Raw genomic sequence first — 18,145 nt, forward strand, 5'->3', positions numbered from 1 at the left:
GTGTTGTATGTATATCTGGTTGTTATAGAAAGAGCTGCTAGATCAATATAAATTCAATAAAAGCAGTGTCTTCAATGTCTTTATTATTGTTTTATACCCTCTTGACCCTTCTTTACCTGTTAGGAAGGAGAGTAGGTTTGCCAGTATACTTTTCCATCCAGAAAAAAGAAAATTCACTTAATCCAGTATGGAAAACTAAACTTATTAACCATGGATTTAGAGAAATAATAAAACAACAATAAAATTACAGTTGTCTTTGCTGGTTTCAACTTTAAAAAAAGAAAATGAGGTGGGGGTAAGAAAATAAAACCCACTTTACAATGATCTTTCTCCTCTTCCCCAAGTTTCCTCCTCTCTCCCATGAAGAAATATCAAATAATTGTGTGATAAACCAGCCTTGAAAGGAATGTAGAGCAGAAGCAACAGATTATACATCAGCAAAATGGCATGCCAAGCAAAATAAAGCACTTTGCAATGTGGAGATGTGAAGAGGAGAGGAAGATGGGATTGTTACAATGTTCTCCAAGAAAACAGGGGCTATTCACTTGAATGTACAAGTTCAAATTGTTCCTACAAACCCAATTTGCTGGCAAAAGTGCCAAATACAATACTACCCCACTTTCGTTTCTGTCCAAGGCCTTTCACATAAGCTACAGGGGGCATCGCCTTTTGTTGAATTGGTTCTTACTTTCAGGGTTAGCGCCTCCATCTCTGAGACTAGGAACAAGAGGCATGGCCCACGGTTGAGGTTGCCCTCAATTCACCCACTCTCAGGTCGGGGACACAGTAGTCAGTGGCCCACATAATAATAAGTCAACAGCACTCTCTCTCCAGAAGGTGAATCGTTAACATTCTTTTCTTTCTTTCACTGCCATTTATGTCCCCTGTGAACATCCTTTAAAATGATTGTTCCTTTGAAAATGGGTTTTGAACGAGCCTGAGCCACATATCCAGGCTATGCAGGCCACTGCCCGTATGCATGAGGATCTTGATGCTTCCCGAATTCGCATCTTTTGGAGTTAACTGTGGAATGTGATTCAATGTTATTTCCCTTCCAGCTGAAGGGCAGCTGAGGTTATGAAGGGATTTGACTAATAGGTCATAACCCAGATAGGTTTGCTGAGAACCAAACGACACAAGGGGGAGGGATGTGGAGAAGGAGCGAGAGTGATCAAACTGAGGCACTGAGGATCAACCAAGCCCATCCCAGCACTGGTCTTGGTGACTGGGCAAGGTGCCCCCCAACCCCCATCACGCCCTCCAGGGAGAAGCAGCTGCAGATTGGTTCTGCAGACGCTCAGCTTCCTCTGTTTTTTTGAGAACTCCTTGGGGCTTGCAGGGCCTGAGCCTGTACCACAGGGGGGACTCCTCTCCTGACACCTCCAGATAACTGGCCTCCAGCAAGGGGGGAACCCCTCTGTGAGGTTAGCAAAGGGGAAGCCCCGCTTCTTTGCCTGAAGTCCTTAAGAGCTAAGCCGACAAAGAGCTAAGAGTCAACAAACTTTGACAAGCACCAAAAGAGAATTGAGAACAAATAAATCAGAAGAAAGAAGAGGAAAAGCAAATGCTAGAACCTCGATGGCTTTTTTTTTTTCTCTCCCTGCTGTCGTTCCAGCTGTAGCCTGGGATTAATTAAGTGCTGTGAACTCAGTGCCAGAGAGAGGAGGGGAAAAAAAATGCATTCTATCTCTAAGGAAGGAGTACAGTAACAGTTTCTCACCAGTGAGAAACCTAGGGAAGTGAATCGCTCTCATCGGCAGTGTTTGTGGAGGGCCTGAAGAGACAGGGAGGTTGTGCCAGGCTGGAGGAGGCTTGTCTTTCCAAAGCTGGAGAGGATCTTACGAGGGTTCGCCTTTCCCTGCCTGGGAAGAATTTCCCCTGTGGTAGCAGCAGCAGCAGCAGCAGCAACAGAAACAGCAGCAGCAGCAACAGCAGCAGCAGCACCACCACCACCACTACCTCCTCTTCTGGGGCACAAGACAGAATGCCTGTGCTAGAGCGCTATTTCCACCCAGCAGAGCTAGGCAGGAGGTGGACAGGCCCAGAAGGTGTGCTGCCCTCCTCCCCGGGAAGCCGGCCGGTGTGCCAGCAGGGGCCGCTGCCCTGGGACTTGCCAGAGATGATCAGAATGGTAAAGCTGGTTTGGAAATCCAAAAGTGAGCTGCAGGCGACCAAACAGAGAGGCATTCTGGACAATGAAGATGCTCTCCGCAGCTTTCCAGGTAAATTGACCATGGGGTGTAATAGGTCACAGGACCAAGTCTGATAACTAACTCCCCTTCTTTGGAGAGTCCAAGCCATAGGGAGGAAGATGAACTGTGTAGCATCAGGTCCGAGGGCTGTGACTTCCAAATGTCTGCTCTATGATAGAAATGCATCTTGAAATTAAGAGTGATTTAGTAGGAGGAGCATTTGACTGGAAATCAAGAAACTTGGGTCCCGGACTCAGCTTGACAAATGCTTGCCCTTTGGGCTTGCACAAGCCAAATTTCCTGAGTTTCAGTCCCCACCGAGGAGGGGGTGGAATTGGATGCTCTTTAATGGCCATCCTGACTCTAACATTTCTTGTCAACAAGTTAGAGATATCCCTAGGAGAATATTCTCCTCGGGTTGCTTTTTATCATTCTTTATATAAAGTAAAATACATTTTCCAATTTTTAACTATGCCATTTACAGCATGTATTATGTTCCCAGCACTGAGTTTGGCATGCAAGCTTTTTATGTCCTGGGCAAGTTGGTAAACTTTCTTGACTTGGTTTCCCCTTTGGCAAATGTCAGTAATACAAACACCTTTATTGATATCAACTCACTCACAAATGTGGAAATAATGATTCCCAGGGACTTTGTCTTGTCATAAGAATGTGCTGTGTTTGGGACGGTTGTGGAGAACTTCACTGTGTTTCTGACAGTGGATACAACCACCACCAAGACACCCAGCATGCCTGGGAAGGATCCCAAGGGGCTTCATAAACTAAGAAAGCCACAGCTGACTACAGGGCACTCTCTTTCTTTGAGGAATATGTTGCTAGATATTTGGAAAGTGGTGGGTTCACTTCAGAAGAAAGAACATGAGTGTGTGTTTATGCATCTGAAGTCTTGGCTAGCCCTATGCAGTGGAATCCTGGCGTGCCATTGGCGGTGAGGGATGGGGTAGATGGAAAAGATAGATCAAAAATTACCTCTCCCTTTCTCATGGAAACAGAGTAGGAAACAAAAATCTGGCTAGTTTTGATTTTAATGATTTATGCCAGGAACTCGTTTTAAGTTATGACTTAATAATCTGTAAAAAATATTATCAAGAAGTTAAAACTCTGGGAAAAGAAAAGATTTAAAAGGGAGAAAAAAACAAGGTTGATCTCCAGTAAACAATGAGTCCTTGAGTACGTAGGATAGTGAGGGAAACGAATAAAACTGAGGTTTATGTGGCAATTGAGAGAAGGATGCCCAGGGAGATGGGTCTTGGTTAGATGAAATGAGGTAACGCTAAACCAGTATTGCATGTGAGTAGGGTAAGAAAAATGGAAAAACCCACCTGGGCAGAAAATTTTACTCTGACACTTCAACTCTTAGCACTTTAGGTTTGTTTCAGTCAATTAAATGATTAAAATTCATATTACAAACTGCACCCTTTGAGAAAACTATCTAATGCAATAGTTGTTAGCATGTCTGTGGAGATAGGTGTACATTATTATTTATATTCTATATTAGTGAGCATCTAATTCCTGAAAAAGCAATACTCTGGAGAGAAAGCAGAACTCCTGTAGCTTCTTATTACTTAAAAGGCACACTGTTCTGGACATGATGAAGCAGGGCTTGTTGAGTCTTACTATACCTCTCTACCACTGCCTCACATTCAGTGGAAACTGTCTCTGAAGCCACTTGGATTCGCAGGGAAGCTGCACCCTGGTCTGCTGTTGAGCTTGCCTGCCTGTGTGGAGACAGGCTCTATAACACCTTTCCACAGGATGTGTGTTTGCCTCCTGTTCTTCCTCCTGTGCCTCCTCACTCTCAGGGAGATGAGGGCTCATCCTTACTGGAATGGGCATAAAACCTTATCATCATCATCCATCTATGCAGCAGAAGGTCATAGGATGCAACCCCAAAGATGAGTGGCTTCACTTTCCAAACTGTCTCCTATCTTCTTCCTCACTCATCCTATCCCTGATGCTGCATTTCCTCCAAGCATCTGGTGTCTTCAGCTGCATCATTTTCACCACAGCAGAACAACAATGGGGCCCTCAGGAACACTTAAAGACTATTTCAAAACTTCTGGCATTTTTTTGTTTGTTTTTAGAAAGTGGTGATTTAAGGCCGGGCGCGGTGGCTCACGCTTGTAATCCCAGCACTTCGGGAGGCCGAGGCGGGCGGATCACGAGGTCAGGAGATCGAGACCACGGTGAAACCCCATCTCTACTAAAAATACAAAAAATTAGCCGGGCGTGGTGGCGGGCGCCTGTAGTCCCAGCTACTCGGGAGGCTGAGACAGGAGAATGGCGTGAACCCGGGAGGCGGAGCTTGCAGTGAGCCGAGATTGCGCCACTGCACTCCAGCCTGGGCGACAGAGCAAGACTCCATCTCAAAAAAAAAAAAAAAAAAAAAAAGGCGGGGGGTGATTTAAGCTGTTTTCAGTTAATGCACAGAGGCAGAGGTTTATGATAGACAGCTCTTCAAAAAACACCAAGACACATGGTGCTCTCTCGCTATCTCTCTCTCTCTGTCATTTCATCCTTGCCTCAGTCTCCTCAATTTATACTTTCATAATCCTTTTAAGCAACTGACTGTGCATCAAGTGAGCCTTGCTTTATGCTTGAAATGTGTTTTCTTTGGCTCAGTCGACTGAAAATTTTCTATTCAAACAGCAAAGTCCAGGTCAAGCATCTCTCTCTTTAAAATGCCTTTCCTGATCTCCAATGGCCTCCCATCTCCCCCAGTGGTAATCTATTCCCTCCTCTTTACTATCTTTACCTGTAGCTACTTAACATTTTACATTTATAGCACACAATATTTTTGCTATGATAGTCACTAAAAACGGGAAAATTAAATGTTATAACATTCTGTGTATATTTTGATTGCTTGTGATAACGAATTGATTTAAATTTTTTTAAACCATGAAATTGCAGAAATTCTGAATCGAACCAACGGTTACTTTAGAGGACTTTAAAGACGGTGTCATTGGCTCTTAACGTGTTTAATGGAACCTTAAAAGTCTCAGTGTTTCTTTTCCTTAGCAAAGGGCATCATTATTCTTATGCACACTTCTTGAACAAGACTGGAACTTTGTTTCTCACAAGTGAAGTAGAAAAATGTTCTGAGATTTGGCTAAGGTAATAAAAGGAGAGAATAAAAAAATGGGAACATAAATATGTGTTCATGAGAGATTTTAAGGTGAAATACGCTGAATTGGGAGTATAGAATGGAAAGAACAGTCCCCTGGAAAGAGTGGAGGAGTGCCAGAGAGAAGGTGATACATAGAAACATCTTCTACCATCTTCAGATTGGCATGCTCTGCAGACTGTTGGGTGGCTGTCCAAAGCAATAGACTGTAGGAGGGAATGGGAGATGATAGAAGGAAGGAAGAGGAGCTTGTCACCTTTATGTGTTAGGGTCTATGCTTCTGGGAGTGCCCCCAAAGCTGGGCATTGGCCAAGGCATTGTTCACCCTAGCAAGGGGCTCTGGAAGCTATCAGCATGCTTGAGGTCCAAGTGTCAACTCTGTTCTTTGAACTGTACCCAATTATTTAATTGTGTTAATACTCATATCTTTTTCCCTTTATGAAGCAAACAAAGGATTATCTAATTATCTAGTTAACCCCTGTATTTTGGGGATGAGGTAAATAGTTCAGAGAGACTCAATAAGGCATCCAGGATCACACATTGAAACTGTATCAGAACCAGACCAGCATTTCGATTGCCCAACTCTGGTCCACAGAACTCATGTTGTCAGGGTACATGCTGGGTAATAGAAATTTAAATTTAAACCAAGACATGGCTTTATTGATTATATGTAGATGGGGCAAAATGAGAACTCATGATGTGTTATAAACCTTGGTCAAACCAGAAAAATAGTATTACTATGCAGAACAAGTCAAAGGATTGTGTCTCGTATACATTTTCTACTTATTCTGTGGGCTTTAGTCTTATATCCAAGCTTCAAATACTGAAAATATCCAGGGAAAGATCCCCAACTATTGTCAATAGAAAGTCAGCTTACACCATTGCAGTGACAGCATGCACCCATGTGGGGAGTGGGGAGAGGGATGAGGATAGAAAATAATTAAGTAGCTTCTCAGATGCTGTGAGGACAAATATGATGCTAATTATAATTCTAGTCAGCAACCTGTTTAAGACTAGATATCCCTTAGCAGGACTTGTTCTTAGTTGAATAAATAATCAGATTTTGGAATTCAACCAAATAACCACAAACTCTGCAACTGGGAAACTTACCTTTCATTTCAGTGTCTCTGGTCTAAGTTTTGCATTATAGTTTACTTATTTATTAAGCTTGTTCCCATTTCAATAAGCTTTGGTTCTAGGAAAATATAAATACACACAAATCCCTCAAAGAAAGAAACTCATCTTCCCCATAGCCATTGTAACGTCTCCTGCCTTTCAAGGAGAATACAAAATCAGAAATTTGCTTTATGCTCAGGCCTGAATATCAAATTATTTCAGAGAAGAAAATCTCCAAAACCATTCTCTGATTCCAGTACTCTACAATTCAAATTAACATTTAAACTACTATTTCAAAATGTCTCAAGTATCAAGCACGATATAAATCAAATATGTTGAAGAATGAACATTTCGATCATTATAATCAAGAAGCATTTATGGGATGCTTAGTGTATACCAGGCACTGTGCTAGGCACCAGGGACTCAGAGATGAACCAAAAGCTTAATGAAAGAACAATTATGGATTTATGAATCAGAGCTCTGTCTATAACTACAGTGTGAAAACAAGCACTTGTTAGTTTAAACCTGTCAACTCAAACTACTGGCTGTAAAACGGGTAAAATTCAAAAACACTTGTAAAAATTTATACATACTTTCAAATACTCATCGGTTCTAATGATTTCATTCAAAGCAGGACAAATTGCTTTGAGCAAGGAATCAATTAGTCTCAATGGCAGATAAGTATTAATTCATAACATTTTTCTAAAACTACTGCTTTTAGCAGCCTGTTTTCACTCTGTAGTGATGCTGGATAATAATCATTAATAATTTAATGCATCTTTTAAATGTGAATGCAAATTGAATCAATACTGGAGTACGTCATCTCACTTTGACCTAAACCTTCTCCTTCACCTGACTTATTTTCATGAATGACTCATGAAAGGTTCAAAACTGCTAACTCCAGCTCCCCAATTCCCACTAGTTCTAAGTCCATAAGAGAGGCTAAGGGTGCCAGAGTGGGATTGCAGTGTTGAGATCTTAAAAGTTTTAAATTCTGCATCTCTATTACTGAACTATGTGACCCTGGGTGGGTACTTCACCTCTCGGTGCCTCAGTTTCCTCTTATATAAAAAGAGAATTAATAATAGCACCTTTGCATAAGGTTGTTGTCGGGATTAAATGACATAATAGTAAAAAAAAAAAAAAAAGTGCCTAGAATAGAACCTAAGTTCCACCACACTCTCAGCAAATGTATACTCTCATAATTATTGGTGTTTGTGTTATTTTTCTCAACAACTTCTCTCATTCATTATCTTTTCTCTGTTCAGTTGCATGGCCCTTGGTCAAATCTCATGTTGTTTTGTCTATAATCTTGCAATAGCCTTCAACTCTCCCTATCCATTGTCATTCTATTCTGTGATTTAGATCAACAGTGTTAAAAGAAAAATCAAGATATGTCTCAACCCTTCCTCAAAATCCTTTAATAATTCTCTAGTGTCTACAGAGAAAATCCAAATTCTTTCCTCCTGCATTCAAAGTTCTCCATCTGGCACGAACTCACTTTTCCAGTCTTATTGTCATTATTGCCCTCTGGGTACTCATATTCCACCCAGACAAGACAAACCTCCCACAGCATCCTACTTGCTTTCTGCTCATTGTTCTCAATGCTTAAAATGACTTTGCTCCATGTCCCTAATTTATCCCATTCCTTACTTAATATCCCACTCGTATGCTAGCCCCTTCATGAATCCCTCCTGAGATTACTGAAGGAAAACATGCCTTTCTCTTCTGAAGTTCCACAGAAATTTCTTTGTATTTATTTAACAGGAAATCACTTTATTTTGTTACAATTAGTGTACATTTCTTCCTCTCCTCCTAGATTCCAGCTCTTTGAGAGTCTGGAGAACATTCTATTTTTTTCGTGTTTTCCCTAAGATCTGTCGCATGTCAGCCACTCAATACATTTTGATATGTGAAAAAATAAAATTATCAGAAGGAATAAAATAGCTTACAAATTGCCATCAGATGCATGAATGAACATCTTTTTAGGGACAGATTACTCAAGAAACATGAATTCTAGCTCTTGTTTTTAATGGAATCCTATTTAAACATATTCCAGCAGAAGATCAGGATTAGTCATTATAGCTTTTAAAATAAAAGAATACACAAGAGTGAAGTTCAGAACTATTAAAAAAAGGTATAAGTGCAAAACTAATATGAGACAGCTCTCTCTTCCTATAGAGAACTTGTAATTTACTGATAATTACAAAATTTTAGAGCAAATGCATGCATTTATAGACTTTTAAAATAATTACTCTGTTATGCATTTTGGAACACTTTACATAAACTAAAGTTTCAAAAGCGATGTCTTCCACAGATAACAGTCTGTAGACTCCTGAACATAATTTCAAAAATAGAGTGCAGAAGGTGTGTGTTTACCCAGCCCTATAAATGAGCTTTTGAGGGGCTGGTGCTCAATGGAGGATGGTATTCCCAAGCCCTCTGCTCGTTCCCTGCACACAGTTTCTTTTTTCTTTTCTTTCCCTTTAAAAAAAAAAAAATTAAACAAGGCTGGTTCAACTGGACAGAAAAGCATTGACTTTTGCATCAGACCGATTCCAAAAAAAAAAAAAATTAGTAGCTTTATTGTGAAAAGCCTGAAAGTTTCAAGTTTTTTTTTTAAACTCACGAAAGTAACTGAAACTGCGTACTGTCTTCTATCTGATTTTTTCCACTCTTTAATTTTCAGTACTCTTGATAATACATAGTAGGTACATCTCATCTTATCAGAAATAGTAAGCAGAGCTCACGGAATTTGTGATTTAATGCAATGCTGTAGTCTTGATATACACACAGTGTGAACTTTGTACTTCATTTTCCTGTTTATCCCTCTCTGCCTTTCCATACATTTCTCTTTGGAATTGACTTCAGTCACTAAAATGCCAAAAGACCACCGCAAGAAATGAGTTTTGTATCTTTGAACTTGTCTTAAATTTCCTCAAATTATAAAATTATTAGAGGCCCCTTCTTCTAAGCACTTCTTCTTACCTAAAAAATCCACATGACATATATTTTAGAGCTTATAAACCAAGTCACTGTCCTGAGCATTTTGTTACTTCATCAGCTGTAACATAAATACTGAAGGAGTACTCCAGTGAGTAGGTCACAGTTCTCATCATGAGTGACAGGAGAAAACTTGTCAGCCTTGTACGCAGTTGGAAGGCATGGCTGACAAAGCAGGGTTTAATTGTGGAAGGCCTTGGGTCCAAGGGGTCAAGGTTACTACAGAAAAATAGAATCACTAGAGAGAAAAGAAGGACAAATTTCAAGAGAGACCAAGTCGCAGTTGCATGAACATGGTAGTAGAAATTGAAAGGTACAGGAGCCAGAAAATTGTAAAATAAAATCACAGCTAGAGCTATGATGGGAATGAACGTAAATCTTCCGTAAAGGTATCAAAAAGGAAAATTAAATAACTAAGGGTAATAAGACACATATCATGCAATAATTAGAATTTTAATGTTTCTTAACCCCTGGAATTAAAGCCAAAGCTAAAGAGAGATTCTCCTTCTTGCTTCTTTCTCCAAATCTTTTTGGATGACACCCAAATATTTCACATAAATCTATAAACATAAATGACAAGCACTTCAGAAAACCTGAAGGACAGGTACATTTAGAGGATCCGTGATGGTCGTTCATTCAAAGAAGTGGATAGTTTGCTGAAGAAAATAATTTAGAAAGAAAAGAAGAAGGGACAGGCAGACAGCCAGGCCTAGAGCACCCAGGAAAAGGAAGTCAGGTAAGGTCACTACAAAGAAACATTCAAATATAAGAAGCGTAATAAAAAATACATACTGAAATGAGAAGGAAACAGTCACTGTTTAAAACATTTGTAACAGAGATTTCAAATTTGCGCACTCAAATGTGTGATGAAACGTAGCCTGAGTCTCTTCTTCAACCAAGAAAATTATCCTCTTGAGCCCACCCTGATGGGGAATAGGGAAATTTAAACTTGTTAATTAGCACCATGTTGGTCAGCCTCTTCTCAATTACTTCTTTTGAATAAATACCTTCCCACTCTTTGCTCCTCTCCAAGTTGGCATCTGGGTGAATATGTGCCTTGGGTTCCCACATACCTATCCAATGTTTCTCCTGCACACAACTGAGAGGTGCCAACCTCAGAGGGAGAAGCAAAGGCATGTTCATGTGCCACTGGGCTCTGCCTGTGACTCTTCCCTGCAATTCCCCAGGATATCAGGAGCAGCCTTTGCAACTGTCTCTTTGACATGACCTTACCCTGTGCCATATCCTTTCCTCCCAGCAGAAGGAAGCCTCAATGTGCCCATATCTACAGACCCACCTCTTAATATATTAAAGGGATCTAATAAAAGAATAAAGAAAATCCTTTTATCTTTCCACAAAGACAAGCTCTTAAGATTATTGTCCTTCTGCAAACTCACACACAAAACAAAACCCGAAAACCTGTTACTCTGAAGGCCAGACAATGAATATCATCTCCCTTCTTTTCTTCTCATTCTTGCTATAATATTCCAAATGATCTTCCACGTATGCCTCTAGAGGGGTGGAAGCAGAGGATATGCACAAGAGAGTGCAAAAGAAAAGAAAATGGCACACGGACATATATCAAAAAACATCTCTATCACACGCTGGTTAAGTTACTATGTGCTAGGCCCTATCCTTGAGCATTGCATATTCAACATAATTCGTTTGAGTTACATTCCCATGCATCAGCTAGACCTGATTCTTCTACCCTCTCTACTACCACTCTTTCTCTGTCTCTCTCTTAAAATAAACACATACATTTCCACAACCATCTCAAAATGTTGACACTGAAAGGTTTGACCAAATGACTGTAATACATGAAAAAGGATGTGTACAAATCTCACCTTTCTGGTTGGTTTTCACATTGAGAGCTGAGGTTTTGTATCTGCCACTCATTGGAATTGTGGTCCTAATCATACAATGTATTGTATTCTGGTCAGATCCGATACATTGTCACTGCTTAAATGTGCTAATTGGAAATTCTGAGAGCTCTTCTCCTCCTTTCTTTGGCCCTTATGCCCTAGAAAGAAAATGGGGAGGGAATGTAAATAGACAAAATTGGACTAAAACAAATTTTGTTTTGAAAAATTTTTGAAAATGTCTCAAATCCTCCAAAAATTGTTAGAAACATACTAGGAGGTCACAGAATGGAAAATGATGTTTCAATGTTACACACAAATACTGAACTTCTTATGCTAAACAGTAAGCATCAACCAAATAGGTGTTATTTCCAACTTAGAAATAGAAGAAATTGAGACTTCTATTTACTGGTTATTTATTTAAGATATTCAGAAAGAGAAATGAAAAATTCAAATTTCTAGTTTTCTTTACTCAGTGCATGGGATTGTGCTTTCTGTCTGGGACAGAATAAAGGAGATTATGACCTGTTAGAAGAGGTAGATATCAGAAACAACTCACTGATATCAAGGCAGAATGGCATATGCTTTACAATAAAGTGGAAATAATACTCTGTGGGAACATAGAGGAAGAATCAAAAGTGTTTATTCAACTAAGTTTGTTTAGTGCCTATCATGTGCCACATAGTTTCTTTATTCCTTAGAAAATAAATATTCATGAACCAAGAATGTTGAGGTAGATGGATGGATGGACGGACGGACGGACAGGCAGATAGATAGATAGATAGATAGATAGATAGATAGATAGATAGATAGATAGATAGATGTGATATATGATATACTAAATGTACATACACAAAGTCTGTGCCAATTGCCAACACATAAGAGAGTGATTAATTCTGCCTGTATGATGGTGGTAAAGGAGGTGTCAAGAAAGGAGATGATGGGCTGGGCATGGTGGCTCACAGCTATAATATCAGCACTTTGGGAGGCCGAGGCAGGTGGATCACCTGAGGTCAGGAGTTCAAGACCAGCCTGGCCAACATGGTGAAACTGTCTCTACTAAAAATACAAAAATTAGCCAGGTGTGGTAGTGGGTGCCTGTAATCCCAGCTACTCAGGAGGCTGAGGCAGGAGAATCCTCAAACCCGGGAGGTAGAGGTTGCAGTGAGCTGAGATTGTGCCATTACACTCTAGCCTAGGCTACAAGAGCAAGACTCCATCAAAAAAAATAAAAATAAAAAAGGTGGTGATTTTTTTGAGGTACCATTTAAGGTAAGTTACATTTCTCCAAATGAGGAAGAGATGGAATACACTATAGGAGAAAGAAACACAGGCCCAAATGCAAGAAATTCCAGGGAAAGCCAAGTTATGGGGTATAAAATGAATCAGGGGAGGGCTAGGATAAGACTAGAAAGATAGGCTGGGGGTCAGGTTGCCAGTGGCCTCATCTGTCTTTCTTTGGAGTTTATCCTATAGGGATAAGAAAACTTCAGACAATTTTAGTGGGAAGTGACATGATACATTTTATATTTTAGAAAGATCATTCTAGCAACAGTGGCTGGTGAAGAGGTGGAGTTAGGGTGAGCATACTAACGAATATGTATAACCATAGTGGCATTCATTGACCATATTTATAAGATGTTGAAAATTTTGAGATGCTGAATATTTTCTCTTCAACTTACAAATTTCCCAAGTGCTATAGTATTTTACACAGAGCCACAAGAAATAATATAGAAATAATCAAGCCAAAGCCCTTGACACATGGTATCATCCTATCATGAAGGATTTATATACCCTTCCATCTAGACATGCTGTTCCAGTCACGTTCATCTCCTCCCCAAATGCAGAACACAGGTTGTCGCCATAGTCTCAGAACAGTCTATCCTTCTTACATTGCCAACTCACATTTCTTCCAGTACTTAGATTGCCTGTTTTGTTTGTTTGTTTTTGAAATGAGGACTTGCTCTGTCACCCAGGCTGGAGTGCAGTGGCTCAATCACAGCTCACTGCAGCCTTGAACTCCTAGGCTCAAGCAATCCTCCCTCCTGCCAAGTAGCTGGGACTACGGATGCACACCACCACACCCAGCTAAGTTTTTTATTTTTGTAGAGACATGGTCTTGCTACATTGCCCAGGCTGGTCTTGAGTTTCTTGCCTCAAGGGATCCTCCTGCCTCTGCCTCCCAAAGTGCTGGGATTACAGTTGTGAGCCACCATACTGGCCCTCCATGTTTTTCTAAGCAAACAATTCTTCCCACACTAGATGCCACTGGATGGATGAGAAAACATTTAAGAAAAATATGATTTTTTATGTAGCTTATAATGTAGTATGTTAAAGTTACATCCTCAAAAACAAACCAAGTGTGATCAGTACTCTATGAGGATTGGGCATTAACTGACTCTTTGTTGGCTGACCTAGGAAGGCTCTGTGACGGACTGATCATTACAGCTATGTCTTTAGGATGGTTAAGATCTCAACAAGATGTGAGAAATTTGGTGAGGGAATAAACGTGAACATAGGTACAAAGGCAAAGAAGCCCAGGAAATGATTGAGAATGGAGATTAGTCAAATGCGCTTGGCACAGCGTTAGGAGCGAGGAAGAGGGGGAAACAGAGAAAGACATTAGTGGGACCAGACTGCGTATGGACAAGAAATCTTAACTGTTGTAGAACCATTGAAAATCTTTAAATGGAACAGTAAAGGGTACTTTCAGTTGAATTTTTTAATGAAAATGGGTCTTTGAGAGGATCTAGTTAAATCACCGCATTTTCTTTTATGGTGAGAAAGCTGAGACTCAACAGAAGTTACACAACATATGTGGGGCACAGAGCTAGTTATTGACTGCACAAGGGCCAACTCGAGGTCCCTTGACATCCAGCCATGCCATTGACTCAGCCACGCTGCTGGTCATGGTCTAACCCTGAAGCCGCTCAACTCCAGCCGAGGCTTCTCTAACATGATAATCTCTCTAAATCCAATTTTCTGTCCTTTTCACTCCCAAATACTTAACTCTGATGGCATTATATAAGTGTGTAGTGTCCATCTTTCCACAAGTAAGAGTTAGATGTTTACATGTAAACCTACATGTGATACGTACACACGCATTTTTCTTGTTTCCAAACTTAGAAATTGTCTAGGCAAGTCCCAAGCCCTCTCTTTGTGAATTTTCCCATCTACATTGCCTGCAATGTACTAAAGAGATAGATGTTCACCAGAAAATTTAAAAAAAAAAAAAAAATGCCAGAGGTGAGAATTTCACCAGGATTGTGAATTAAAGTTATATGTAAGAGAGATAGATAGAGGTGGTAGCTGCTGGTTGCTTAACCATTATAAATAAAATGTTACTGTGGTCCTTTTTGGGAGTTCTGCTGCCTTCTGCATTGTTGCCTGGAGGTCGAATTTCAAGCAGGGCCAGTGTAAGTGGCTATTGAGGCTTGGGTCTGTGGTACACGTGCCCATAAGCTACTGAGGATCAGCCTCTCAGTTCCTCAGGCTCTCTTTGCAAAAGTAGTGGTGACCATGATTCAGGGCCTGTACTCAGAATGCAAGTTGAAGATTTAGCTACATTTAGGCAAGATTTTATAAACTGGACAGGCCCAACTCCCACCATTTGTTTTTCTTTCCTGCTTCTATAAGGTGTTTGTAGCCCCAAAGGAACAGTGTAATCTTTGATGACCATTTTTCCTCCTTTATCCTCTGAAACTTTCTCCTCCTCCTCCTCCTCCTCTCAGACGCTTCCCAGGCTGCCTGCTAATGCCATTCAGAGCCTGTCTGCTTATGACTACCCAAATAAGGCAATACTTAGAAATACAATTGAAGTGGCTTCTTCTTTTAAATCAACAATAGACCTTGTTCCATTACAAATAAGATCCTACTCTGAACCATTGCAGAAATTTTTTTTTTATGCTTATAAAGAAATGTCAGTGAGTGAGGGGTGTGGGGGCGGGCAGAGATTTCTGATGTTATTCTTAATTATTTTTACTCCATGCTCTCTGTACCTTTAGATCTAGCTGAGGCAGAAACAGTGAAATGCCATAAAATAACCCTCTCTCGAAGTATATTTGGCCTCACAGGAAACAGGAAATACCAGAAAAGATCACAAGAAAAGCTGTAATCATAAGATTTCTAGCCTAATTCTTTTGACGTCAGCAGTTTAGATAAGTCAGATAAGCAATCGCGAGCATCCGCGAGTTCTTGAGTGCCAATCCAAATACCCACAGTGCATCTTCAACCCTTTGAACTCTCGCATTGTTGTTTAGCCCCTGCGAGGAGGCTCTCCTCTCTTCCCCGCAAGAAGCATATCCTGAAATTGTGAATTATGGATTTTATGTCAACATTAAGGTGTTCAAAGACATTATGCAGAGCTTCTAAATTGGTCCTGTAACCAATTCAGCTTGCTGGATGCATTGTAAACCCTGGATGAAGCCGAGTGTTAATAAAACAAAGGAAAACCAAGGCTGGTTCATCTCAAAGGGAGTTTGCTTCCTGAAGTTTAACTTTTCCAGTCTGGGCAACTCATCTATGGCCATGTAATGTCTTTGATAATATGCTAAAAGATTTCTTACCATATCCAAAGTATTTAGTAACCCCTTCATTCTTCATTATTTCCACCTTTCCTTCGCTACCACCACCTCCATTGCCCACCACAACAACATACTTACGGGTTGGTTAGATATAAATGATATTGAGGAATACACTCCCCTTCGAGACATTTTCCTAACTTCAGAACCAGGACCATGGAACTTGACCATTATATAATAAGCAGAGGCACGTGTATGGGCTGTTCAGAGGGATGAAGTAGGAATTTAAATCAAGATTTAAATAGATATTACATTACATGTGCATTTAAAGGAAAAAAAAGGCTGAGGATAAAAACTTCTTTGCACAATATCTACCTATTTCCAAAAAGATTTGTAAGCTTATATGAAGCTTACAATAAAATGTAAGTACACAAACACATAAAACCATTCTGTCAGGATGAGAGATAAATCCATATATAAAAAGTAGGAGGAAAGAGAAGAGTTACGCAAAGCAGTTGAGCAAAACTGGGATCTGAACTTCCTAGCAGACGGGGCAAAGGGGAAGCAAAAATGATTACTACATTCATTATCTCCAGGAAGATTTGCTGGGAAGAAGATATTTTTCCTGGCTTTGGGTATGTGGAGCAGTTTTTGATGAGGACTGTCAGTCTGCTACTGGAGGATGTCCTTCTGAAGAGGTGAAGTAAATGGGAAGAGGTGAGCCACCTGGGGAGAGTTTTGCAGGCCCTTGTAGTGAAAGACGGTTCCATAAAGAACTGAGGAGTTCCAAGTGGGGCCCATCCCATTGGCTCCCCGTGGAAGGTGCAGCCATGTGGGAAAAGTGCAAGTCTCCACCCAGAGCTCAGTTCTTGCGGGTGTATAAAGTTAGGGTACAGCCCCCCACCCACAGCATGCCGAACACATGCTGCTAATCCCATCATGGGCATACCTGCCATTATAATCTTTAAAATGGAAAGAGAAAAATTAAGAAGCAATGCTTCCTTTTAGATAGTAGAAGTGTTTTTGTATTTGCCTTTGGTCTGTGCCAGGCATTTGGCTTCAATTATATACACATCGGTAAGGTGTTCTAACTAACTCATAGGTGGATCCTGAGTCTTCTACCTGGTTTTTAACCCAGCACTTCCCTCATATGACTACACTCTTCCATCCTCATTCCCCCCAATTGTGGACATATTCTTGATCCCTTATGTCAGACCCGTCCCAAGGCACAAGCTGGGGCCTATCCCATTGATTCCACTGAATGATCTCTATGTATATTAGTCTGTTCTCATGCTGCTAATAAAGACATACTCGAGACTGGGTAATTTATAAAGGAAACAGGTTTAATGGACTCACATTTTCTTTTTTTTTTTAAGTTTTAGGTACATGTGCACAATGTGCAGGTTTGTTACATATGTATACATGTGCCACGTTGGTGTGCTGCACCCATTAACTCATCATTTGGCATTAGATATATCTCCTAATGCTATCCCTCACCCCTCCTCCTACCCACAACAGGCCCCAGTGTGTGATGTTCCCCTTCCTGTGTCCAGGTGTTCTCATTGTTCAATTCCCACCTATCAGCGAGAACACGCGGTGTTTGGTTTTTTGTCCTTGCAATAGTTTGCTGAGAATGATGGTTTCCAGCTTCATCCATGTCCCTGCAAAGGACATGAACTCATCATTTTTTATGGCTGCATAGTATTCCATGGTGTATATGTGCCACATTTTCTTAATCCAGTCTATCATTGTTGGACATTTGGGTTGGTTCCAAGTCTTTGCTATTGTGAATAGTGCCACAATAAACATACATGTGCATGTGTCTTTATAGCAGAATGATTTATAATCCTTTGGGTACATACCCAGTAATGGGATGGCCGGGTCAAATGGTAATTCTAGTTCTAGATCCCTGAGGAATCGCCACACTGACTTCCACAATGGTTGAACTAGTTTACAGTCCCACCAACAGTGTCAAAGTGTTCCTATTTCTCCACATCTTCTCCAGCACCTGTTGTTTCCTGACTTTTTAATGACGGCCATTCTAACTGGTGTGAGATGGTATCTCATTGTGATTTTAATTTGCATTTCTCTGATGGCCAGTGATGATGAGCATTTTTTCATGTGTCTTTTGGCTGCATAAATGTCTTCTTTTGAGAAGTCTCTGTTCATATCCTTTGCCCACTTGTTGATGGGGTTGTTTTTTTCTTGTAAATTTGTTTGAATTCATTGTAGATTCTGGATATTAGCCCTTTGTCAGATGAGTAGATTGCAAAAATTTTCTCCCATTCTGTGGGTTGCCTGTTCACTCTGATG

At 40.4% G+C, this 18,145-nt stretch overlaps 1 protein-coding gene and 1 long non-coding RNA gene across 3 annotated transcripts in view; one reads left to right on the forward strand and one right to left on the reverse strand.

The window, feature by feature from the left end:
* Positions 1 to 18,145, forward strand: part of PDE7B (phosphodiesterase 7B) — a 351,624-nt gene that overhangs the window by 184,784 nt on the left and 148,695 nt on the right. Inside the window, exon 1 of one of the 2 annotated variants that reach the window (XM_055264865.2) lies at positions 1,766 to 2,222. The exons of the other annotated variant lie outside the window; for it this stretch is intronic. Coding sequence (XP_055120840.1) covers positions 1,985 to 2,222 — 238 coding nt within the window. The 5' untranslated portion in view covers positions 1,766 to 1,984. Of the gene's footprint in view, positions 1 to 1,765; positions 2,223 to 18,145 lie in introns of those variants that run through there. 2 annotated transcript variants of the gene reach the window in all.
* The window catches only part of LOC134735621 (uncharacterized), a 158,905-nt gene that overhangs the window by 26,851 nt on the left and 113,909 nt on the right, over positions 1 to 18,145 (reverse strand). The window contains exon 3 of the long non-coding RNA XR_010118902.1: positions 11,298 to 11,473. This is a non-coding gene — a long non-coding RNA (uncharacterized lncRNA). The remainder of the gene's footprint in view (positions 1 to 11,297; positions 11,474 to 18,145) is intronic.

Source organism: Symphalangus syndactylus, chromosome 2 (genome assembly GCF_028878055.3).
Source record: "Symphalangus syndactylus isolate Jambi chromosome 2, NHGRI_mSymSyn1-v2.1_pri, whole genome shotgun sequence".
Lineage (NCBI taxonomy): Eukaryota > Metazoa > Chordata > Mammalia > Primates > Hylobatidae > Symphalangus > Symphalangus syndactylus.